This window comes from Protomyctophum parallelum (assembly GCF_964188405.1).
Source record: "Protomyctophum parallelum genome assembly, chromosome: 9".
In the NCBI taxonomy this organism is placed as follows: domain Eukaryota; kingdom Metazoa; phylum Chordata; class Actinopteri; order Myctophiformes; family Myctophidae; genus Protomyctophum; species Protomyctophum parallelum.
In genome coordinates, this window is record NC_139706.1 from 29,824,452 (window position 1) to 29,850,788 (window position 26,337).

At 42.5% G+C, this 26,337-nt stretch overlaps 3 protein-coding genes across 3 annotated transcripts; 1 reads left to right on the forward strand and 2 right to left on the reverse strand.

Annotated features, from left to right (window-relative positions):
* Positions 1–6,432: 6,432 nt before the first annotated feature.
* dhrs13b.2 (dehydrogenase/reductase (SDR family) member 13b.2) lies at positions 6,433–11,552 on the reverse strand. The gene is made up of 8 exons (XM_083772426.1): positions 11,430–11,552; positions 11,070–11,246; positions 10,098–10,373; positions 9,334–9,663; positions 8,704–9,063; positions 8,375–8,464; positions 8,236–8,255; positions 6,433–8,029 (listed from the first exon to the last, which is right to left on the reverse strand). Exons 1-8 carry the CDS (start codon positions 11,473–11,475, stop codon positions 8,015–8,017), a joined length of 1,314 nt encoding a protein of 437 aa, XP_083628552.1. The 5' UTR covers positions 11,476–11,552; the 3' UTR covers positions 6,433–8,014.
* A 506-nt stretch (positions 11,553–12,058) lies between these two features.
* On the forward strand, positions 12,059–22,063 carry gemin4 (gem (nuclear organelle) associated protein 4). Its single transcript, XM_083772425.1, has 6 exons — positions 12,059–12,302; positions 12,985–15,042; positions 15,638–15,794; positions 19,638–19,908; positions 20,250–21,032; positions 21,294–22,063. The coding sequence occupies exons 1-6, from the start codon at positions 12,293–12,295 to the stop codon at positions 21,513–21,515; spliced, it is 3,501 nt and encodes a 1,166-aa protein (XP_083628551.1). The 5' UTR covers positions 12,059–12,292; the 3' UTR covers positions 21,516–22,063.
* A 111-nt stretch (positions 22,064–22,174) lies between these two features.
* Positions 22,175–25,854, reverse strand: LOC310863898 (TLC domain-containing protein 3A-like). The gene is made up of 5 exons (XM_083772427.1): positions 25,496–25,854; positions 24,881–24,964; positions 24,528–24,741; positions 23,672–23,767; positions 22,175–23,112 (listed from the first exon to the last, which is right to left on the reverse strand). The coding sequence occupies exons 1-5, from the start codon at positions 25,615–25,617 to the stop codon at positions 22,819–22,821; spliced, it is 810 nt and encodes a 269-aa protein (XP_083628553.1). The 5' UTR covers positions 25,618–25,854; the 3' UTR covers positions 22,175–22,818.
* Between the last annotated feature and the right edge of the window lie 483 nt (positions 25,855–26,337).

The window sequence follows — 26,337 nt, forward strand, 5'->3', positions numbered from 1 at the left end:
ACACACACACACACACACACACACACACACACACACACACACACACACACACACGAGCTGCGTTCGCTTCCCGCGTTTGCGCGTCTTACTTGTAATATAACATTACATTATCAATTGACTGATCATTAAAATAGACATGCTCTGAAAAAGCATGTGGTCCACCCATCTGACCACTTAACTCTTCAGTGGTCGTGCATGTGTCCGTGCGTGTGTGTCCGTGCCTGTGTGTGTGTGCGTGTGTACGTACTTTAGGGGCTGTACGGTCTCACACTAGGGGCTGAGCTGGACACAGCCACTCTGGAATTACAGTAGGCCTACAATAGAATACATATCCCAGAAAGACATTTAAAACTTCATGGTACAGTACACTGGGGCAGGGAATATGTGTATATAAACACAAAAAACCTCATCCACACACACATGCATATTCACATGCACATCAGTTTAAAAACCTCATCCACACACACATGCATCTTCACATGCACATCAGTTTAAAAACCTCATCCACACACACATGCATCTTCACATGCACATCAGTTTAAAAACCTCATCCACACACACATGCATCTTCACATGCACATCAGTTTAAAAACCTCATCCACACACACATGCATCTTCACATGCACATCAGTTTCTTTGTATCAATTACAGTTATTCCACCTTAGTTTCCATGTAAACACAGAATGAGTCATCCAAGCTAATAATACACTTGGAGTTATGCAGTTCATCTTTTACTCAGTCAAAACAACTCTTACTGAATTATATGCCGCTGTGGTCACCAATACGTTCTTATCATTGTATTGTCAACACAGAAAATTAAAGCTTTGTCCTTTGTACATGCCAGAAGTGCTGCACAAATAAAAATATGTCATATCTTGCAAGGAAGCAATCTTGTGAAATTCCCCTGGGAGTTGCACTGGCTATTCTCATACATTTTTCTGACACTACGCACATAGCTTTGCAATGACATATCGACTTTATGAGCCGGCCTAATATTGGGTTGCTGAGAGCAATATAAATCATATTTCACCCTCTTATGCAACTGCAGAGTTTCATCACAAAATACCCAGAAACTCGTCGATACGGGTGCAGTGTCAGTCCTGGGCAGAAACCTCCTGCATGTGTTTTTAATATGAGCTCATTGCTTCCAAACTGCTGCATGTATTTATATGTTTTATTACTCACTTGCTGTGACTCCATGCAACCGGACCTCATCAGACTTGAGCTCAGATAAACTGGCTATGAGCGCAAGAGAGCAAGACAGTCGGGACTCGGGAGACAGACAGTCTTGGCTGAGGTTAATATGAACAGAAACTGTCTGCAATAGTCAGTGAGAATGGTAAGAGTAATGAGTTGCTTTTTATATAGTATTCAACCAGCCTAAGTTGCAGAACTCACTCCTGTGGGCTGCTGCATGGCATTAATATTTTAATCTAATCTGTGTGGTTGAATTGAACAGAATTTAGCCTGTCATCTGTGATTATGAGTTTATGTTCTGGGCGAGTTATAAGGGGAGTTATGTTATACATTCAGAGTTGAGATACCGTAGAGAAAGAAAGAAATAGCAAGGAAGAAGAGAAACAACGGCATTTATGGAGGAATTAATGAAACGGAGAGGGGAAGCAGAAGAACAGATTAAGCAGAGTTGAGCCAAAAGAGAGAAGCCACAGACAGAAAAACCAATGCACACGATCACGCTCACTCACACACACACACACACACACACACACACACACACACACACACACACACACACACACACACACACACACACACACACACACACACACACACACACACACACACACACACACACACACACACACACACACACACACACACACACACACACACACACACACACACACACACACACACACACACACACACTTTCTCCATGCATGCACACATTTTGATTACGTTTGCAGTGTGTGGCCTGTGGTTTGGTCACTTGCCTTATGGGCTACTTAGTTACAATTACTCGTACGCACGCGGAGGGAGGCACGCACACGCACACGCACACACACACACCTACCTTGACCTGCAATTTCCACTGGGCTAAGGTTACCACTATGTGTATGCAGGAACATATTATGGTTATAAGGTCACTCTGTGGATCAGAGGACACACACACACACACACACACACACACACACACACACACACACACACACACACACACACACACACACACACACACACACACACACACACACACACACACACACACACACACACACACACACGGTGTCAAATGCTGACACCCACAGACAAGCACATGGAACACTCGTCTAGCATAAACATACAAAGAGTCAAGCACTGCCACCATCATTTGACATGTAAGAATAAACACAGGGGTCATGAGGAGAGGCCACACATAGGGAGGACACCTTGTTGTAAAAGTTACAACTGGACCGCTTTTTTCTGTCTACTACACCAAATCTCTTTGTCCAAAACCTACAAATCTGCCAAATGCAAATAATGTTAGTGGTTACCCTTCTTAAATAAAATAAATGTGGGATCCCTCGGCACTAGGCAGTTATATTTGTCATTGATTTCATTGATTGTGCAATTTGTGCATTGATTAACTCGTCAAACAAAGTTTGAATAACCAGATATACATTACAATATAGAAACATACCCTGAAATACAGGAGTTCTGCTTTTAACCCATGACCACACACAGTAAACTCTGCAGAGTTAGGATGATATATTTACTGTATTTAAAACATCCAAAGGGATTTGAGATCCCATGCTAATTGTCTTGTGCACAGTGACAGTGTCTGGGGATTAACCACAAGGTACAAGATACCTTTACTAAAACAAACCCACCTCCTGAACCAGACCTGACTTGTCTCCTGTCTGCTTATACTGGCTTAAGGTCTTTAGAGTCCGTCTATGACTGAATGAAGTCACTGTAATTACAGTGGATTGATGCAAAACCTGATGGCGCACTTGTCCTTAGGACACTGTGCTCATGCACAGTGAAATCCTAACTCTTGGGAGTGTAAAAACAAAATCCAAATGGACCTGCATCCCAAGAGTGTAAAAATGAGACCCAAATGGGTCCATTTGGGTCCCACTTATGTGTTGAATGAATGTGGAGGATTTTACTGTACATCCCTTTCTCCTGTAACAATGGCTTTTGTTGCCTTATGTCAGCGTAAGTACGTGCTCGATTTTAACGCTTCATTCATAATTTATTTTTTTATAGATTGATTGATTGATTGAAATATTTATTAACAGTTTGTAGAATTTACAGTACATTTTAAGCACAAACTCAATACAAAGACTGTCAACTGTGAGTGGACGACCCAATTAAGCATTACACTTGTTTACAACAGGGTCCACATTGTTCAATTCATCAAAACATTTAAAGACATACAAACATTTAGAGACATACAAATAGACATTTCTATGTAGCTAAATTCATCATATGGGAAGCAAAAAAGGGAAAAGATACAATATACAGTGAGGGAAAATGGGGTGGGGGGGGTGGGGGGGATTCAGATTTTACAGAGGCCAGTTTCGAATTGCAGCCATCCGTAGGTGCCCTTTGAGAGCGGTTTTGAAGGAGTCAAGGGATTCACATGTCTTAATGACTGTTGGTAGGGCGTTCCACATTTTGGTGGCATAGGAGCGAAAAGAATTTAGTCCCTTGTTTGTGCCGAATCTGGGTTGTACATGGTTTGTTGCACTCCCTCTGGTGTTGTGGGTGTGGACTTCGTTTACATTAAGGAAGTATTTAGACAGGTACATGGGTATCTTGGTGGTGTATCGAATCTTGTGGACCAGACCCATTGCAAGATACTTTTGGGGCATTTATTTATAGTATAGTAAGTTGGAAATGGGGGGAGAGAGATGGGGAGTGACACGCAGCAAAGGTCGTCGGGATCGGGAGTCGAACCCAGGTCAGCCTGGATTCGCAGCCTAGTAGGTGCCCGGACCGCTAGGCTGGCCCGGGCCAACATTCATATATTTCTGAGCTCAATAAAATGTTCTTTTTGTTTTTCAGCCTCCCTGGGAGCTATAAAGTGCAACAGTGTCAGATCCCCTGTCAACTCCACAGGTGCCTTGCCTGGACTCTGGCCAAATCTGACACTGCTGGAAAACAAAACGACCACATTCTAATTGATTTCATGCACACGCTCACCCTCTTTAACCATGTAAACCCCAGCATCCCTATTCTATTTTTGTCTGCGAAATTTGGTGTAGAGTGGAAAGAAAAAGAGTGTAACCAAGTACAGTTGCAAGTATAGCGGGTTTAATAACTATATAGCACCTTTCATGACATGAAATGCAGCTCAAAGTGCTTTACTCATAAAAAAAAATAAGTTAACATTAGAATAATAGCAAAAACATTAAATGGTTAACTCCCACTATCATTCTCTTTCCCCATTATTTTCACGCTACACTTTTCTCTCTCTCCACCTCAGTTCCTTCCTCCCTCCCTCGCTCTCACTATACCTCCAAAAGAGATCTATAGTGCTGTTGTCTTCTGTTTGTTTTCCTTGAACATGTGTGATCAAACCTGGGCCACACGCACCTTCTCACCCCCCCAGGCTCCTGCGGGCTGGCAGGCAGCGCTGCACAAGGTGAACACACACACACACACACACACACACACACACACACACTAAAGTCCCCACATCTGGTACTGGTCTGAGGATAGAACTGTTTATCCCTGTGAGTAAGTGGACTACAGCACTCAGTGAACTGTTGATTGACTTGACTTTATTAACAAGTTTGATAACAGTACATGTAGTAGGCTACAGTCAATACATTATGTTAAAGGAAAACGCAAAAAGCCCTCAGGGGCTCGTTTCTGTTGTTGAGCAAATTGGCTCATTGTCATTTGCCATATCAGTTCACCTCACTGGGGCGCGACACACTAGGGGTCAGTTGTCCCAGGTTCCATTCCAGGCCTGGGCAGCATTTGCAATGTGTCGAATATGACTCATTAAAGAGTGTCCATTTAAGGGGAAATTCAATCTTGAAAGGCAGTTTACCGGTAGTTTCACTTTTCAATTATTTTTAAAGGATTTTTCTCTTGCTTTTGCCATTGTTTCTATCACATAGATAGGCATATATATAAGTCGGAATTGTAACATTGTATGTCGAAGTTATATTAAAGAACTAAAATAAATAAAATGTCCTGTAACTGTATCAGTAATTCTTTATAGCCTACTTATAAACCAAACTGTATTGCAGACCAAAAAGCAAAACCGTTGCTTTTGAAATTAAATTGCAATATCTTCTGACAAAAATAATTCAATCCACCTGTTTCGACTGAACAATTAAGATTTCAAAATACAAATGTTAATGTTCAAACTGAGATTTTTTCCCCGCAATGCAAAGTTCCTTTCAATGTCTCCTATGAGTCTAGCCCCTCTCGGAACCCCCTGGGTCAGCCCAATCCGAACCGAACCGGGCTGACCCGTAGGGTCCCTGTGCGTTACTTTGTTTTCGTATGGGAATGTTGGAACGCGGACATAAATATCCTCGGTAACATCGTGTCTGCGCCGTTTGATGTCTTCTTTTCGTTTGAGTTATTCTGAAGGTGTCAACTATAAGTACCTATACATACCGCTGCGAATTCTCGTGTTGCGGAAGCCGTTGAAGTATTTTTTTTGTTTTTTTGTTTGACCGATTTGGAAGCTTGGATTCTTCTTGTTTATTTACATTCAGAAGCCCTCAAACGAAAAAAAAGCCGTCAAAGAGCGCAGAAGGACATATCCGAAGGTATTTATGTTTATTTATGTGTGCGTACCCGGTGGCAGGGTGGAGGTGGAATAGGACCCCATGGTCTGGGTCTCAAAAATGACAGAAACGTCAGTACCATTGGGTTCTGCTTGTAGGGCTAATATGAGTCCAGTATCAAAAAAGTAATCAAACCAAAACCTGTAGATCTTCTATTTATCAAAAATCAAGTAGGCTAATCCACAAAGTCAGAAAAAAGGGGGGGGGGGGGGGGGGGAAGGAAAAAGGAAATGAATTGTTCACAAAAGGAAAGAATATATTCCTCACCCAACCTTCACATCTGGAGGCCACAGCAGGTTCCCTTGTCCAAAAGCTCTGAATTGATTTAACTACTATTGGCCTTAAGAGTCTCTTTGACAAACCACCAACAAACACTCTTTTTGATACCTAAAATGGAACCCCTGGCCGCCTTACTTCCTGTACTTATTTTTTTTTAGATGTTCCTGATACCTCACTTCCAGGAACTATTGCTAACATGCTTTCCCCCACAGCTCCCCCTATGGAACAGGAAATGAATGACCATGGTTTAACTACACAAAACAATTCAAAACATATTCTACAACACATAGCACATGTTGTGAGCCTGTAGATCGGCTATTTTCGCACTATAAGTGGTTAAACCTCGACTGAATTGGAAGTCCAGTATTTAATCCATGAAGGCATTATTCGGGTATTCATTTAATAAAATCAAGTTCAAGTTTATTTGAAAACATCATTGCATAACAGTATAAATGGTAAATGGTGCATTTATATAGCGCCTTTATCCAAGGCGCTTTACATAGATTGTGCATTACATTCACCCATTCACACACACATTCATGAGTTTCATTTTGTTTTCTATTGTCCACTATACCATGATTTAAGAAACGTTTTATTTGAAAATATTCAGGATAAGAACCCAGATCTGTTTTGGATGTCTGAGTGTTTTATGTTAAATGGTTGTTCAGTAATGAAGTTTTTGTTTTTGGAAAATTCATAGAGAAGGCATGGCAGTTACGTTGGAGAACGATGTATCCATGAGTAACTGTCTATTTGTGTATATGTATTATTATATATGTACAATTTTGTGAGCGGGCTGGGCATATTATGATGTAGGACACTTTAATAAAAACTCTATCTATCTATCTATCATACACCGATTACGGCGGAAGCCATGCAAGGTACCAACTAGCACATCAGGAGCAATTTGGGGTCCAGTGTCTTGCCCAAGGACACTTTGACATGTAGACAGGAGGAGCCGGGATTCGAACCACCGACCCATGGATCATTGGACGACCTGCTCTACCTCTTGAGCCACAGTCGCCCACAGTCGTATGAATTATGAGGTTTCTTACAAGAGACACAAGAGGACCGCTCTATAAAAAAAATTAATAATAATACAAATACAAATACTAAAAAGGTTTCTATTACTTCTGATAAAGCTTGTACGCTCTTGGGAGGAACGACATCTGGTGCCTTTTTGTGTGACTCACAGGTTGTGTGAGTGTCCTCCCATTCCGTAGTAAGTAGCGACTTGTATTTGTAGACAGGCCCTGGATCATTGAACTGGTCCCTTCTCTCAGTAGTCTATTGAATTCCCTTCCCAAATACTTGTATTAGCCTACTGTAGCCTACATCACATTTCACAATCAGCTAAAAATGTTATTAACCTATTTTCTTATTTATAATAGTTACATTAACACCAAAATGCAGCATTCAAACATTCATTGTGTCCAAGCATTCAACAAGAAAATGTTGTCACTTTAACCATCATTAGTCGAGCCGTGTCCACACAGTGATGTTTAAGTAGGCCACAGACCCCCATTTGAAAACATTTTGTGGCAGGAGACGAGACCCCATAAGCCATAACATAATATAATCAGTGTTTCTCAACCTGGGGTCTGTTACAGTTAGACATGTTGCACAAGATCACTATCCCCTGAAATTCACTAAGGACCGGAATAGTGGGCTCCTGAGAACTTTAAATACATATAATAATTTCTTAACATTTAACTTTAAGGCCCAATATTTCTACAAAACACTTGACAGCCAGTCATTTTGAGGACAAACAAGAATTTGAAGGGTAAAGTTACGTATGATAATGATGTACCGTGCATGTTCAAATCATGTTTACTTTACTTTATTTCCGACCACTTTCCAAAGCATCCAGGAGGATCCCTAGAACAACCACTCAAGTTGATGGCAGCGAGTGATACAATCTTCATCACAATCTTCATCACTGATAGTCTCTGGCCTGTTTGTGTAGATAAGGCCTCTCAATAGGGTTTCCTCTGCTCAGGACACAAACACACACACACACACACACACACACACACACACACACACACACACACACACACACACACACACACACACACACACACACACACACACACACACAGACACAGTTATACTTCTGTGTTATTTTATATATGGCATCTAAAACCCAATGACAAACATAACGTGTCAGCAGAATTGTTTTTGCAAAAAAACTTACCGTAATCGCATCTTGCCGTACTGAGGAATTACAAAGGTCACAATTACTCTCTTGAACACAAACATTTTGTGACAAATCTGCATTTTCAATGAATATCACAGGAAGTGTAGCAAATTCCAGTGGTGCTTGAGAGACTCACCTGAGTGCAGATAGTATAGCAGCACACACAAGATTATAAGCAGCGTGACCATGAAGACTGTAACAACAATGTAAAACCAGCTGGCTGTCTCTGGAACAGACACAAAGCTATTAGTTGTCAGCCTTAACACTGTACTGCCACCATCTGGTACCTAAACATCATTGCAGTTATTTGGGAATAAAGTAATTGTGTTCATTGTTTGTGGTGAGAAAAGACTGAAAACTAAATTTGAATAAGCTATGACACATCACATGCACAATGCTATTTGTTGCTTTTAAACAAATGTAACAACATTTCAGTTCTTCGTAACTGTCAGACAATTTTCTCACCTTGGACAGTCAATGTGACGCTCTTACGGACGGGCATGCGAAGGGAACTGTGGGAAACACTACAGACAAACTGACTCCCTGAATCCCTGAGCGAGGCCTGGAGGTAGAAGAAGGCTGACAGTGAGTACGTCTTGTCCATGTGGTGTTTGTGGCTAGAAAAGACAACGTTCTCCAGCCTCTTGGGGAGTGGAGCGCCAACTCGCTTGTTCGCCGCCCCAGGGCCAGGTGCCTCTTGGTAGTGGTACCACTCAATATCCACGTCCAGGGGATAGTAGCCATCTGCTGTGCAGACAAATTTCTGCTCGCCACCTTCTGGCAGGGAGAGGTCAGTGTCCACATTGAGGGTAACACGAGGAGACTCTTAAGGGGGCAAAAATAATTAGGATTACTATACCGTGGAGATTACTTAAGTATATTTAAATACCTATCAGCCAAATGCATTTTAATGTTTTCATGTAAATCATGGTATTATGTTTCTTAGCCACCTCCGGTAATGGCATCCATGTAATATTTATGATAGCCTGGCTTCTTGGCCAGACTCATATCACACTCGCCCCCGGCGTCTGGCCACTGCAAGGCTATATTTATGACACCATTGCTTTCACACCAGGGTCCACGACCTATGCTCACCTATGATATGCAGAACAATATCGTGACTGGTGAACAGTGGCGGCACAGACACAGAACAGACATATGTCCCCTCGTTGGAGATCTTGACGAGGGATAAGGAAAGGGAGGCATCTCCTCCTGCCAGGTCCTTCACAGTAACCCCTTTCCCCTGTGTTTGCCCTGAGCGGCTAGCATGGCTGAACTGTTTGACTCGCTCTCCGCGCCATTGCCAATGCCATTCCATTTGGAGGTTTGGCCCCTTGTGGTCAATGGCATACTGGCAGTGGATCTTTTGGTCTGACAGCAGTCGCGCACGCACCAATGGAGTGTGAGTTTGGAGCACCATGGCCACTGTACAAGCAGATGTGAGGAACACACAGAATATATAGAGTATTAGGATTGTCTCCTGTTTTAACTAAGTACTCTGTATACAATAACACAAGGTCTACACACACACACACACACACACACACACACACACACACACACACACACACACCTACTTATCTCCCAAACATAAACCAAATGCAGCTGAATGAAAGCAAAGCACAAAAAACAGGAAGACACTGCAAATATGCTGACAAGTGCATAATGTGTGTATAGACAAATCTGCGGAGTGCTGCCCTAGGCGCAATCATAACTGCAGCTCTCATTATCGCCACTTGACACCGCAGTTATGGTTGCCGACCATAAAGACGCAAACCCAGGCTGTAATATGCAAAATCCATTAAAGGTTCTACATGAAATGTCAGCTCTTCGTGAAAGCAAAGTGTGATCACTGTTACCTGAAGTGGTGATTGTATCTCTATCTCCAATAGCCGGCTTGATGCGATAGTCCTCCTGTGCTGAGGGTGGCATAGCAGGGGTGTGTCTGAGGAAGCCGGTGACAGCAAACAGACCCTCAGTATGTTTGAGGGAGCAGGTGAACCAACGGTCGTACTCCTGGGCTCCATGGCTAGGCCAGCGGAGCTGGTTTCCTTCTGTACTGTACCAACTCAACTCACACTGCAGCTGATCTGCAGCAGCACCCTGTACATATCTCTGCAGATCCACCTTTGAATCTAGAATGACAAACAGGAGATACGATAGGGAACAGAAGACTAGCCACAAGCAACTCTTAGATGCTATTTTTAATATCTGACATCTAGAGTTGCAAACCCTTGACAGCCCATTCATCCAAACAGACAAGTCTGATCTGATTGTATTAAACGACACTAACCGAGTTCTCCTGTATAAGAAGCTCTGAAAGGTTTTTAGGCTAAAACGAGAAGAAGTTCTGAGAAGCAGACAGGCAGCAGATGTTCTGGTCCATAATTATTTCAGGGAAACAGAGTATAAAACAGATGGTATGCATTCACCGTTTCAACAAGCGCTTCCAAAATCAAACAACATTTATTTTTCAAAAATGATCTGCATTGGAAGTTATTGTCAGTAAGTAGCTCATAACATAACATAGCCTATCTATGTTGGATTTTTATGAAACAAACCCTTGACAGATACAAAGAGGATAATCCAAGCTTTCCATACAGCTGCAAGCAAGTGAGTTTAACATTGTCTAATATAATCAGATAGGATTTTTCTGTTTGGATGAATTGGATGCCATATTTTTAAAATAGGATCTAGTAGTTGCTTGTGGCTAGAGGAAACCCACATGCCCAAGCCCATTGGTAGGGTAGTTGTATGAATAAATGTGACTGTAAACAATACAGTAAAGAATGGAATAGAATAGAACCTCTGACAGCCTACAGATTACTTACTGGTGACCAAGAACGTTATTGCATGAGGATTGATAGGAGTGTCCCCAGCTTGACCAAACTGCAGCAATGCATCTCTGGGAAAGAACTTTGTCTCAGTGTGATTTTCATGGCCGATGAACAAATAATGATCAATGAATTGACAAGCCAACCAAGATGTTTGATGCATGCACTGGAATCCTGGGCGGGGAAGAGAGAAAGGAAGAGAGAGAGAGAGAGAGAGAGAGAGAGAGAGAGAGAGAGAGAGAGAGAGAGAGAGAGAGAGAGAGAGAGAGAGAGACTAATTTAGCAGGAACACTTTTACAGATATTTGACTATCACTACATTTAGCACTTTTACACATCACGTTACTGTATTACCAACCTGCGCAGAGATACAAGTAGATAAGAATCTTTAGGATTAAACCCATGGTTTATTTATCGGTAGAAATTCTTGAACATAACTTTTTGCTGGCCTTCATAAACACATCCAGAGAATGTGTACACTACAGTACCAACTGCTTTTACTTTCGTTTATCTGGTGTCGTGTCAGAGTCTCGTCACCGTCACGCCACCCCGCCCATAGATATGTCTATGACCCCGCCCACTAGATGCATTGTACGCACAGCGTTTCCGTATCCGCTGATTGTCCGATTGTCACTAGACAGGATATAGCGAATTGATTTGATTCCAGTCTTTGTTCCAGTCTGGAGGCAAAAGCTTTCGCAGGGCGTATCTGAAAACGAGTACGTTGTTGTCCCTGGGTAAATAAAAAACCAAAAACGAAAGTCTCGTTACTGTTATTATTGATATTAGGCCTATGCACACATCCTTTAGCAATACGCAATAGCATAATCAGGTAGAACGTAGTGTGAAATATTAATTATATTGGGGGATCAAAGCTCTTATATAACTGTGTCTCATGCAGTGCTCATGTGGTCCTACTCGTGGCACTGTGACTGTACTGCCGCAAAACACAACAGCGAAGATTGCGAGAACGCTCTTTCACGAACACGTTGATACGGAAGAGAGGAAGCGCTCGCTGCGCTCCATGCGAATCGCCTGAGGCTGTCTTTGGATCAGTTAAAACTTTCTATGAAACATTCGCTGGATAAGGAATTGTGACTGCTAATTTCATAGCGTATTTTGCGAGTACTGAAATAAATACATTGCATACTTTGAGCCGGTGCGGCTAGTATGGTGATCTGAAAACTGACCAACGCGCACTTCTACCAGACCTCACTAACAATGGACAAAGGTATCGTTACCGTTTTGTATCATTACAATATTAGGCCTATATGCAAGGACTGCGTATCTAATAAAGAATCCGTTCCCTGAAAAAATGTGTATAAATCATGACAGCCCTTGCATGTTGCTGCTTTTGCATGGCAATCCTTAGCCGCAATTTGCAACTCTAGATTTGTTTTGAGTGGTGCCGGAACAGCAATGTCCGTGTTCCTGTGTTAACCTGTGTGTGTGGCTATGAGTACCAGTAGGGGCAAAAGTGGCGCTGTTGTGCCAGAAACACAGAGAGAGAGATAGCGTTGCACTGTTGCCTAGTGCTAATTACAGAGAGAGAGAGGCAGGGGGAGAGGGGAGTTGCACCACTCAGTTCACACATGTGTGATTTTTATAATGGGATGAATCTAGAGTTGCAATACCCTCCATTGACTCCCTACTCATCCAATTTTCATGTGTGATCTGCTTGTATTAAACAACGTTAAACTCACCAACATTGCAGCTCTAGGCCTAGCTTGAATTATGTAGGGTATTTGTTCATGGATTTATTATTTGGCTGTTGTATAACTTGACATGTACAATGTAGCGTTGAAAGTGTAATTATGTATTCTGCCGCAGAACACCTGCTGGCAGAAGTTAGAACACCAGGTCCTGGCTGATCCATGTACTTTGCTTTGACGTATGTTTTCATCTGCTTTCAGAGTCAGCAGTTCTCCAGGGAGGTTTTCTACTGGCTAACAAGCTGTGTCAGCCCAGATCCCTCTCTACTGTCCAGAAAGATGACTGGGCTGCAGTGAGCACCCCCATCCTACAGGCACTCAGTGAACTCTCCAGACAGAATGATGATGGCAGCTGTGAACTGAACACAAGCGCCATCCAATGGAGCAAGAGGCTAGTGTGTGTGTTATGGTGCAAGCTGCTGTGTGTTGAGAATGAAGAGGACGTTGAGACGGGCTGGAGGGAGAACCCTTTCTTCACGCTCCAGACTGGTCTTCCCGAGGTCAGCAGTGTTGTGTTGCTAGAGCTAGTGAAATCAATGGGAGCCAGTGAGATCTTTGGACAGTTCCTCCTGGAGCTTCCTCAAGCTCAGGTCTGCACTGAGCTGGGCAGGCTGGTCGAGCACATCACGTCTAGCCCTACTACAGACGAGGACATCCACCTCCTTCTGGACGTGTGGTGGGAACTGTGGAGGGGGAAGAAAGGAGAAGATAACATGGAGAAGATTTTCGCCAATCAGTTTGCTCGTCTCTCCTCCCAAGGTTGTCCCTCCTCATCTGAAGGTCAATCTCATCAGATCGCCAAGAGGATCAAGTTGGATTCATCAGTTCTAAATCCAGCAGCAGAAACACTTGCATCCTCCTCTGCCACTAGTGTTGTAACCGTTCTCCTTCATGCGCTGATGGACATCAAAGATCATCTATCCACAACAGACATCTGCTGCAAAGCCCTGTCCATCTGCCTTGACACGCTCTGCACCTGCTTCCTCATAGATGAAGTAGTACCACTTTCTGCTGTAGACAAATTAAATTTCATTGCTAGGGTTGTGATGATCAGAGAGAGTAATCACATTAAACTTAGCTCTGAGCTGCTCCAGGAAGCCCAGAGGGACCTGTCGGCATCTCACAGCCCAAGTCCATTTAGACCCTCTGGTATTACCCTAAGCCAAGCACTGAAGATCATAACTGAACTTACACAGTGTTGGCAAGACAGAGGGCTGCTGAAGACAAGTGACGATCCGAGTTACTCAGCATTTAAGCTTGACCAAAGTATTCAAAGAACCCTCAAAGCCTTGAGCTATGGGGACATGACATTACCCAAGACTATGAGTGGCACAGATGAGTGTCAGTCCTTCATGGTGCTGAAACACAGACTCGGAGGGCTCCTGGAGTCACTAACATTCCCTTCTATACAGAGCAGCCCTGAGGTAATTGCTAGAGTAACCATGGCCATCATTGATTATCGCCTGGAAGATTGTGCTGACTTTGCTGTGCTATTTGCTTCTGAAACCAGCTGGTCCATACACGACAAGCACTGGATGGAATGCCTGGAAAGAAACCAGTCAACCTTCCAGCAGCATGAAACACTGATGAAACTAATGTCTACGGTCACTGCTAAATTCTGTAGTGACTCTGCAGTCGATGTAAGCCAGTTCAGAAGACTGATGAAGATTTTGGTAGACATTTTCTCAAAGCTCACCCTTGAGGACAAGAACAAATCACTGGCTGCGATATTGGGAATCTCTGATAAAGGGTTATTTGGCTACTCTCTCCCTAGCGCAATAGTAGATGGATTTGGACAAGAACTCAACATGGCCTTCAACTGCATCATTCAGGGAGGTGGTGGAGCCTCTGCGGCAGTGTTGCAAAACAACCTGAACACGGCTGTTTCCTTGATCGCCAGAGTGGCGTTTCAAAACCCCGAAGCCACTTTAAAGAGTTGCTGCCATGCTGCTGTGTTCAATAAGGGGGCTTTTTCTCTCATGGCAAAGATCTTGCAGCAGCTACCTGGACTGAGAGCAAAGCAGAGACGGGACAGAGCACAACAGAGTGATGAAGAGGGCAGGAGCCTGCTCTGTAGTTGTCTGCAGGAGGCGATCACAACCAAGCTGTTGTCAGCCAATGAGAGGGAACAGCTACTCAGGTTCCTGGTTCTGTTGATGGAACCTGTGATGGAGGCTGCGGGAGAAGATGGGATGCAAAGTTTTCTCTCCATCCAGGAGGTTGTTGGAGACTTTGTCCTCCCTCACCTGTACACAATAAGTGAGTATACTGTCTCCTTCTGGCTTTAAAACATCTGGCCTATGTTGAAAGCAGTCATAAACAACAAACTGACATAATCTATTTATAGAATTATTTGGGCTGAAATATAAATGTAGGTTAACCCATTCAAATGGGAAAGCATCTGTATCATTTTTAGTGTTTTAAGATCACAGCGTGGCACAACCACAAAATAACACGCTGCAAGCTTGCACATCTGCTATCTTTGAAAAAACTTTCAAAGTGTTGGCATTTGTAGAATCGGCCTCAGATCTTAATGGGTTAAAAACATTGCATTATTAGGGGGGCATGGTGGCACAGTCGGTAGTGCTGTCTTCTTTCGTGTATCGTCGTCATATGTCCAGCTCAGTGTCACAAAGCCACCCACCTGTCTCTGGTCCCACGTGTAAGAGGCCAGCCGCTGCCCCCCCAGGTTGGCAGAGGAAGTGTAGCGCCCAGAATTAGATAATTGACACTGGGTGAAAAAATGGGTTGCAAAAAGTAAAAAAAAAAAAAAGGATTGCATTATTGTTTAGTGGTAGTTAAGTTATGAATGGAAACTTCTTGTCTGCCTGACAAAATAACTTGATGTCTGCAGAATGTGGTCCCATTAGCCTGGAACTGAGTCTCCAGCTTCTCCATGATGCCTTGTCACTGGACCACCATGATTCAGCTTCTTCTCCACATTGGGTCTTGGATTGCTCTCCATTTCCCCTGCTTTACACGCTGGCCCAGCTCCTTAACCAGGCCATCAGGTAGGTGCTTATAGTCTCATAAAGAATACATTATTGTCTCATCACATTCACAAGAATTCACATTTGAAAGATATCTACATATTTGTCTCTCGAGACAGACTGTTAGCTGTTTCTACTTAATTTGCCTATGTGTTTCTCAGATTGCATACATACAGTATATACAAGGGTGATATCTATTTTTTTAAAGATGGAGTGCCGTGATTTTTTTTCCACACTTAAACATGATCATCAGGTGTATTTAGGTGTATATGAGGTAAAACATTTTCAAAAAAGTGTACAGTATTTGTTAAAATTATGGTTTTATGTGGACACACCCACCAGTTCATTAGGTATGCGTGAGTTTAACCGTAGCACCACCCACCTAATCCAGTCCCTCCGCCTCCTCCTTTAAGACCACCCACTTGTCCTAGTCCCTCCCCCTCCTTATAAAAGGACAGCCCATGGATGGCTCTGCCCTTTTGTTTACAAAATGACAAATTGGTGTCTGTAATGTAACAAGAACTCATGTTTTTGTGAATGTTAGAAGTGAACACTTCCCATATTTCTGAGATATCGTATAAGCACCATTATGCACTTATACTGCCACCATCCATGTATAGGCATATAATCCACGCATCCATACCATATCAGATCTGTTTTTTCTGATTTTTTTTATAATCATTTATTTATTTCCTCCAATTATATTGACCCTATTGTCACAATCAGCTCAGCTCATCATCCAATTAAATCATAGTTTAACAGCAGAAACAATTAATTTGATAGATCATTTAGCATGAATAATTTTATTAATTTGCCAATATATTGTAGGCTATTGATTTCCTCCAGCTAAGCACCCTGGCATTAAAACTGTCCAAAACACTTGCACTGCCCTAGGCACATGATGCTCTGGACAGAAGACTCTCCACTCTATCAAACTCAATTTACAACATGAATGTTCCTTCTGACTGCATTGAGTTTCAGCAAAAGTCGCCAGATTTAAAGAAACAAGCGGCCAAGTCCACAAAAATAAGTCACAGATATTGCCTTGAATATTTATGAAAACGTTTCAACAACACCAATCCTTTTAACAACATATTAATTTGAGGGTCCTTCACATGAACCATTGGTCAAGTCAACCACATCTCCCCTGAAAGTTACTTATATGAAAACAAGCCCAAGTCGCTTGTAATAGCCAGACATGGCAACATGACTTCCAGCAACAGATTAGATTCTAATTCTTGACTTTACAGCCTCGTATAAGTATTAGGACCTACATATTGACTACAACAGCCAACAAGAATGCACATGCACTGTGACACTACACTCTGTATCAAAGCCCGACCACTGATTATAAAAGAAACAACCTACTCCTTGAGAACAACAAGAGCAACTATACAGCAGAGCAGGTAGGCTGGTTTGTTGTGGTTTCCTTGATTATCCTGAGGACCCAACGTGAACATTTACTTGCTTCCAATCTAACGGAAAACAGTCTGCTCTGCTAGCCTGTGAACTGGTAATGTGTGAAATGACTGTTTGAAAATCTGCCACACAGTTAGGCACAGAGCAGCAAACTGGCTGCGCTGTTCAGTTCACACGTGTGTATGTGGCAGGCAGCTCCGCCCACAGAGGTTGTCGTATTTAAAAAATATATATAGAGGGGGAGGTGCGTGTGTGCGTGCAATTTTTTTACGTCACACTATCCGTGTTTACTTCATTGGCCCGTTTGACCGTCAAGTGTTCAGCCTCCAGGAAGAAACCCTAAATACAAAGTTATTACACCATTGCACATAAAAACAACTCCAGGGTGTCTAATGAAGTACTGTCACCCCATAGACACATGAAAAGCTGGAAAAATACAAAAATTGTGGCACTCCATCTTTAAAGCAAACAAAAATGTTTGCTTTGAACTATACTAGTACCTTTCACTTCATTGACGGTGGCTGAGGCATTCTTGTTGCGTGCAAATATTTCTGGCAGCAGCAGTACTGTAGCCAAAATGTATGTGAGGATGCATTTGCACAACCTGCTTTACACGCTGGCCCAGCTCCTTAATCAGGCCATCAGGTAGACCGCTTAGTCTCATAAAGAATCAATTTTATTGTCACATCACATTCACAAGTTTACGTTTACAGTGAGTGAAACGAGTGGGCTAAAAAAGGACATATCTACCGGTACATATTTGTCTCTCGAGACAGACTGTTAGCTGTTTCTACTTCATTTGCTGATGTGTTTCTCAGATTGCATACATATATACAAGGGTGAAATGGTGATATATATTTTTTTAAAGCAAACTAAAATGTTTGCTTTGAACTATACTAGTACCTTTCACTTCTTTGACGGTGGCTGATGCATTCTTGTTGCGTGCAGATATTTCTGGCAGCAGCAGTACTGTAGCCAAAATGTATGTGAGGAGCATTTGCACAACCTGTTATGCAAATTTGGGTACTTGACTCATGAAATGCGGGGGATGCATTCTAGCGTGCATGTGTGTGTGTGATTCTGCAAAACAAGCTGGTGTTGTGTGACGCGACCAGTGCACTCCTGCATATAATACGCATATTTATATTAAACATACATATTGTACAAACAAAAAGGTCGGAGTGCACACCAGTAGTGGGGAGGTGCTGACCGCAGGATATAAAACTTTGACTTAGGCCTAACGCTTAGGCCTAAGGCCTAACGCTTTCTGAAAAACGGGTTTTCTGACCAAATGCGTTTTAAGGAAAGAGGCAGCACAGCTTGTAGTCGCGATGCTAGAAACTTTATTAAACCAACGTTTCGGCAAGCAGGTTGCCTTCTTCAAGGTATGGAGAAGGCAACCTGCTTGCCAAAACGTTGGTTTAATAAAGTTTCTAGCATCGTGACTACGAGCTGTGCGGCCTCTTTCCTTAAGTCAAAGATACATATTGTAGCAAAAACAAACAAACAAAAGCAACAGGTATTAACTGTAGTGTATGCACATGAGGTTAGACATAGACAAAAGAAGCAGCACAACGGCAGGTCCACATAAGAAAGTAGTCTGCATAAGGTACCACACATACCCTGAAAAAGGCAGTTGTCTGCTGAAACGTTAGTTCATTTAATCTCTGCGTCCTAAAATAAATGATTGGCACCTCAGCTATATCAGTGTGTGTGGCCACTTTCTTGTCTCTTGAAGACATACTTTTTAGATTATTCTGCCATGGGCCGGCACCACTACAAGGATTTTTGTGTATGTAGCAACTAGCATCCTTCTGCACGGAGTCTGCGTAAGCCACGGTAACACTCAAGTAAAAATACATATGGTAGATCCACAAAGGAAAGTAGTCGGCATCCAACATAAGGAAAAACAGTGTTAAAGAAAGTGTAGCAGTGTGTCAGCTGTGTTCAAGTTTGACCACATGACATGTACTTTCTGTTTGAATAGTGGCTTTTGTTTTGTCTAAGCCCGATTTATACTTACTTGCGTGCAGAAATAGCTCACAATGTGTCACGCTGCAACATGTGAGCTTGTTGATTGCCTATTTTTGGTTATTTTTGGTGTGACACCCGTGGCGTGTGCAACTAGTGTAACTCAGGCTTTAGACCTCAGGCGCTTCCACTTGACTTGCCTTTTAGTGTAGTGATAATAATGACCTTGATGTTTTTATTGCGCTTCTCGTCAAAAGTGCTTTACAGGCCAGAAAACAATAAATTTTTACATACAGTAGCTCACTATTTCCCCTTGATTTCCTGTCTCATCTCTACACGTCTCAAAATGTCCAAAAAGGCACACACACACACACACACACACAATGTATTTATTGTAATAAATATATATATTTTAATGATGCACTAAAATAACCCACAAACCTTTGTAAACTAAATCCACGTTGTTGCCACCAGATGTTGGGACCAGTCGCTAGAGGACGTTGGGCACCATTTACCAATGGACCTCAAGGAGCTCCTGGTCTCTGTGCTGACCGCATTGGCCCAGGTGGTGGGTCGGGAGGTTGCGTCTGCCCCCAGTACCTGGTCCCGAGCTCTCTTCTGGCTCTACAACAAGGTTGAGGAGTTGGACTGGACTGTCCGGTTCCACCTGAAGCCTGTGTGGGGGGAGCATTTCAAACACGAGGTGCCGTCATCACTGCTGGCTGTATGTGATCTGCCTGAGCAGGTAGGATATGGAATATAGATTTGTCCCGTGTTGGTTGTTTAACAGTACCCATTAAAACCAGGAAAGCATCTGTTATTTTAGATTTTAGCAATATATAGCATATTCAAAAATAGCTGATGCAAGAAGGAAACATTTTAACTCAAATCTTTGGTTCTGGGGTCCCTGGAACAAAATGTTTTTAGATGGGGATCGACAGCCAAATACATATAATTTTTGGGTCTTTTCAGAAAACTTTTACGATTTGCACCAAATGTGCAAATGTAGCACAAATGTCCCTTTAAAGTTTAAAGGGTAATCAAATGAAAGATGTTAAACTCTTTACTTTGATTCCCTCTCCCTAGGAGTGGTCTGGTCTGGAAATGGCTCTGTATGGCCAGGGAACGGGCCTGCTGGCCTGGGTGGAGTGTTGCTCCATATCAGACAGCCTCCAGTCCACCATGCTGTCCTGCCTCTCCCTTGACCAGTGTCAGCCAGTCCACGTCAACATGTTCAGCAAAGGCCTGCTGGTGGCCATCACCCAAACCCTGCCCTGGTGCTCCATCTCTGAGTGGACCAGACTTCTCAGAACCTTGAGATCCTTGATTCAGTCAGGCCAGCTCCATGTTCCATATTCCCTGGAGTATGTGGACTATCTGCCCCTCCTTAATCTAAGGGAGTTCTCCTGTGAGCTTCGGCTGTCCGTTCTCCTCCTCCGTGTCCTGCAGTTCCTCTGCGGCTCCAGTTGCTCCGACTGGCTGCCGGTAGAAGGCTGGGCCTATGTGGGGAGGCTGTATTCCCATTCCATGAGGGAGATGCTGGAGTCTGTGAGAAGGAAGCTGCCCCTCACTTCGTCCAGCACATCGTCCATCTCTCCTCAAAGCGCTGCTACATCCGACTCTCCCAAAACATCTGACCCCATCTCCGCATCATCCAAATCTCCCAAAGCAGTTATGGACCCACCAGACGACATTTCCCCAGTGAAGTCGACCACCACACCCCAGACAGCCATAGCCATCACTTGCTCATCAGAACCATCTGTTGACACTCCACCAGAGGAGCAACAGAAGAATGGAACAAGGACAGTTTGCAGCCAGGAGGTTCTTTTTGTATTGAGTCAGCTTTTCTGTCACGTCCAACACGCTCAGGTCAGACATATTAATTTATCAACTATGCATAATTTCACATTTTGTTCCACTGACTTAATCGTGGTTATTCTACCACTGCATTCACGTAGTCATACTTGTTGTCAGATTAGTAACACTTTGTGTGAATATATATATATATATATATATAGATAGATAGATAGATAGATAGATAGATAGATGGCTTGCGCTGCAACGCATTGTGAGCTTGTAGATCGGCTATTTCTTCCAAATGTTATTAAAAGGGTCTGATTTTTCTCTCAGGTCATGATGCCAGGGGGGCAGTGTGAATCTCTGTTCCTGTGTGCCCTGGAGATCCTGACTCACTATGAGGCGGTCATGGCTGCCTTCCCAGATAGTTGCAGCCACTTGGAGATGGACAACACTAGGCACTTCTTCTCCACCATTACAGAAAACCTAGAGAGCAGAGAAATGAAGGCCGTCCTGCAGCAGAAGATTGCTCAGCTCATGGTTTCTGTGGCGTAACATAGCTCATGTTCTTCCTCTACTTTGTACTACTATTGAAGATTTGGAATGTAGAATTCTTGTTTGTCAACCTGTTCCAAATACATTATTTCTTTTTTCGGAATCTAAGAATTCCTTTGATTTAAGCCAACTTTACTACAGTACATAATGATGGTGTCGATCTCCGATTGAGGCTTGACAGGCTTGTGGAGGGCCTGAATATTCACACAACAGACATTCCGTATCTCATAAAAGTGACAGGAGGACAATGAAAACTACTTTGGGTGACTACTAAATTCCAGAAGAGAATAGGTTCCATCCAAACATGCTGTCAAACTATTTAAAAGGTTTACTCGTTGACTGGACAAATACTACTTGCTTTTATAACCGTAATGACATTGAAAAGGAAGGCATGATCAAATTATAATTTTTTGATTGAGCAACACCATCGTGCAACAGAGCATAAATTAAGGCTTTTGGCACAGTTTGTGCATCTTTTTCTGAGACTAAAGCCATTACACTTGTTTTTCTCAATACGACACATCAATGAATCATGTCTGTAGTATGCTTCATTGTTTATTTCAAATTGCAAATATGGAGTGGTTATTTTCGTCTGCAATTCTTTTTCAATAAAGACAGTTATTATTCATAGTGTTTTTTATTCTATTTTTTTCAGTGGATAAAAGGCACTTAATAAAATAACTACTGTAAATGCAGAACAAGTTCAAACACAGAAATATAGAAAAGGTTGGTGCTTTAACATTGACAAAATCTCCTTGACTGGATCCTTTCCTGAGTGTTAGTCTCTTTACAGTACATTACGATACGATTACAGTACATGGTACACAAACAGGATATGGTCTTTCTTTAAAAAGCTCCAATGTTAAATATGTGAGAAACAGATCTGTAGAAGAGACTTCCCTCGTCTCAATGTCGGTTCAGTTCATTCTAATGGATTGGAATAAGTTTAACTACCGGTAATATACATGTCTGCATCTATATAGTAGTGTGTATACTGAATATTAATATACAACAAGATTAGTATCTATAAGCCCTAATGAAACGAAACACAAACGAAACACAGCAAATAAAATCAGTTGATGTATATGACTTTAAAATGTGTGCTTCATAATGATGAATGATATAACTCAATCTGAATTTCATAAAGTGCGCTGCACGAAACAAAACCAAACAAATGAAAGCTATAACAAACCAAAAGACTAATGAGAACAGTAGCAAGAAACTAAGTGAAACAACTGGCTTAGAAAGAAGGAAATTCAGAATTTTATTTTTCTGGGAATGGATTTAAAAGAATAGATTATGTTCATTTTGACTTCGACTTGTCTGTGACTTCAACCATCCCTCTCTTCTGTCTCAGATAGAGCCTGTAGGCTTTCCTACACAGGAGACTAAACCAGTAGATCTGAGGAGCCAAGAGAATGAGGCAGCCTATGTTGCACTGAAGAGGCACATGGAAGGGCGCCTTGTGCAGGGGGATGTCATACTTTCGTCCATACATCAAGTACATGTAGGGGAAAATCAGGATACGGCAGACGAAGAAGCTCAGTAGAACAATGACACCATTGATCACGTGAAAGACACTGTCTTGAAGGTCCAGCTAGACAGAGTGACAGCACAGTGATTAAATTTAAAAGGTCATCTAAATAATTACGACTACAAATGTGGGCAGGATTTCAGCACGATTTCATTCACTTCCAATATAAAATGAAACGTAAATATTTGAAAACATGTGAAAACAATTTAGTGGAGGTAGTTCTGTGGCCTATTGGCAGTGTGCACCAGAAATGTTGCACAGATCAGTCCAGTTTGCAAGATTAGCTCAGAACAGACTGAAAGGGTCGGAGACACTCCGCTACACGTCGCGTCTCACTACGCCTCTCAGCCATTATAAAATACCCGGTAACCTGAGACCTCTTGTGGCTTATTGCTTTAAAGTATTATACTTGTGCATGAACTTCATGAAGCCCATTCACTGTATATCTGTTGCTTGAAACTGACATCACGCTTTTTGGTTGACTGAAAGCTATTGGTTGACTAAAAAGCGATATTTTATTTAATATTTACTCCACAGAGGTAGAGTAGGCACCAGCAGCAGTCAACCACAGTAGTGACAATTAGGCCCAGAGGTGGGGTGTCCCAGTCGTCATCATGTTTACCTGAATGAGGATCTTTCCCATGGAGATGAAGGGAGTGCTGAACTCTAAGGTGAAGATACAGCCACAGAAGAAGTCTCCTAGTCCTCCTCTGAAGAACTGTAAAACAGGCAAACTATGGTCATCAATGTGTTTATAAATACACACAAAAAACACACACACACACACACACACACACTGATCTTGTTCATCAGAGTCTCAAACTAATACACCCTTTTCTTACTAATGTGCTACCCTTAAACAACAATCACAAAATAATTATTAGAAAAATCAGTAATAAGCCGGCCATTTTACAAGCGTAGCTTTTCTCAGATGAAGACAACTGTACTTGACAGCAAGGCTGCCTGCAGCCAGTTAGCCAGCCAGCCAGTGTGTCAAACTGACATTAATAGTATGCACCGCAAACAACCGCACACGGCACACCATGGCGTACACCCAGCCACACAAACAGACCAAAAATAAAGCACGAACAGGAAAGAAACAAAGGATGATAAGCTTGTGTTAAGCTCGTGTCTCGTCATAATGCTTGTTGCACTAAGGTCCTGGAGTACAGAGTACAGATCTAATGACAAATAAAGTAGAGTCAAGCAGTTTTATCTCCTATCCAAAAGATAATGTGGAAAAATCACCAATACAACACAGACTATAAACAGAACATGTCTAGTTAACCATCTGTCCATATTACAGTATATCTCCTTATACCTGTAGACAACCAGGTGTACTGTAGGGTAAGATGTAGTGTGTGTGTGTGTGTGTGTGTGTGTGTGTGTGCGTGCCTGTGTGTGTGTGTGTGTGTGTGTGCGTGCCTGTGTGTGTGTGTGTGTGAGAGAGAGACGGAGAAGAATAGATTCATCCTCACCAGAACACCGGGCACGAAGACGAGTAGCAAGACAAGGTGATGAAGAATTAAGAGCCATTCCTTGCGGACATACTTCTTCACAGTGTGCAGTGAGTGACACACACTATCCTTGCCTTTGGCCTTCTGAATATGGTAGTGGCTCAGGTACATGGCAAATATGTCATAAGCCATGTAGGGAGCTCCAAATAACACGAAACCATCCACCAACCAGTGTCTGGGTGTTGAAAAAAACAGACAGATTTTTTTTATTTGTCTGTAGCCTGACAAATCATAGTACTGTATAATGTGTATAAATTGATCCACATATGAAAAACAACTAGCGGTGCTACTGTAATGTTATTCTATGAACCTACCTGTCAGTCATTACATCCTTGCAGGAGGCAATGATAACTAATCCAGCAGCGGTCGCCAAAGAGGCATGGATGCCTGAAACCAACCTAACAGTTGAACATTGTATAATGGTTAGTGGGGGGAAAAACACTTATTTTGTAGGGTTGCCAAATGCCAAGTGCCAACCCTTAAATACGGAATCGTCCCTTATTTGTAAACTAAACCTGAACGAATGTCCCTTATTGAACTGATAAGGGCCAAACGTTGTTCCTTGATTTTAGGAATCAACCAACGACACACGTCTTGCAAGTTCAAACAACTCATATACATAATTATATAAGTTAGTTAACACCCTGGCCTAGACTTTTGGAATGCAGTAACGTGAGCCGCCACTCGCGGACCCGAGTTGTCACTGTTCTTGGACCTCTCTTTTCTAATCTGTCTACGCACCAAATCTCTTTCCCAAAAAATAGAAAGCCTGATGACGCGAGTTTAAAAAAATATATAGCCGACTCGTTGTTAGCTTGTAGATCGGCGGGCGCCTCCCTTATTTAAATTTCAGATAGTTGGCAACCCAACAGTGAGAAATTACTAGGTTACATCTTTGACAAAGTTATATCGTATGATTCGTATCTTACCTCTCACTAACGCAAACCACGTCTACATCACTCCAGCGTGTAAACGTTGATCTGAGCACTATTCTCAAGGTTATGAAAAGACCGGGGAAAAACACAGCCCCACATGCTAAGATTGTAAACATAATCGGTCATACAAAAATGTTCCACTTCCATCAGAAACGCGACAGCGTGGCGACAGAAAGGGACGAGTCCTCTGTCCTCAGAGGAACTCGTTAAGTAATAGGACTTGTTGATCCAAGCCTAGACTAGACTATGGACCTGAGATCAATGTCCGACAGCAATAATACGTATTCTAGTAGCCTAGCGTTCGCCCGTTTACGGCTGCTACTTGAACAACTTCCCTGTTATTATTATGAAGTAACCCCACGTCATCATGAGAGGGCTGGTTTCTATGTTCTGTGTCAACACGACATAATCTGCGTTTCGATTTACTGCACAGTGCTCTGATCCGGCCTAGAGCCCGCCTCCGACTGTCTGTAACTGTAAGCCGCTACATTTCCGCATCCGCTCTATACGCAGGTCGCATACGGCCCTTTTTCAAACTAGCTCCTCGCCACTCGCCCTACACACTTCCACTCGGTTTGAGCATAGATAAATAAATAATAGAGACGGCACCGGGATTCCCCTCCCATCCAGTGCTGTCTCTATGATTTATATATCTATGCTCAAACCAAGTGGAAGTGTGTAGGGCGAGTGGCAAGGAGCTAGTTTCAAAAAGGGGGATACGGATGAGCAAACTGCAAAGCTTTCTTCTTCTTTAGGCAGTGGTAAAACATATGAACTTATTGGATAACCCTTGATGTTGCATGAATGATGACAATAACTAATGTTTTGTACTTCAT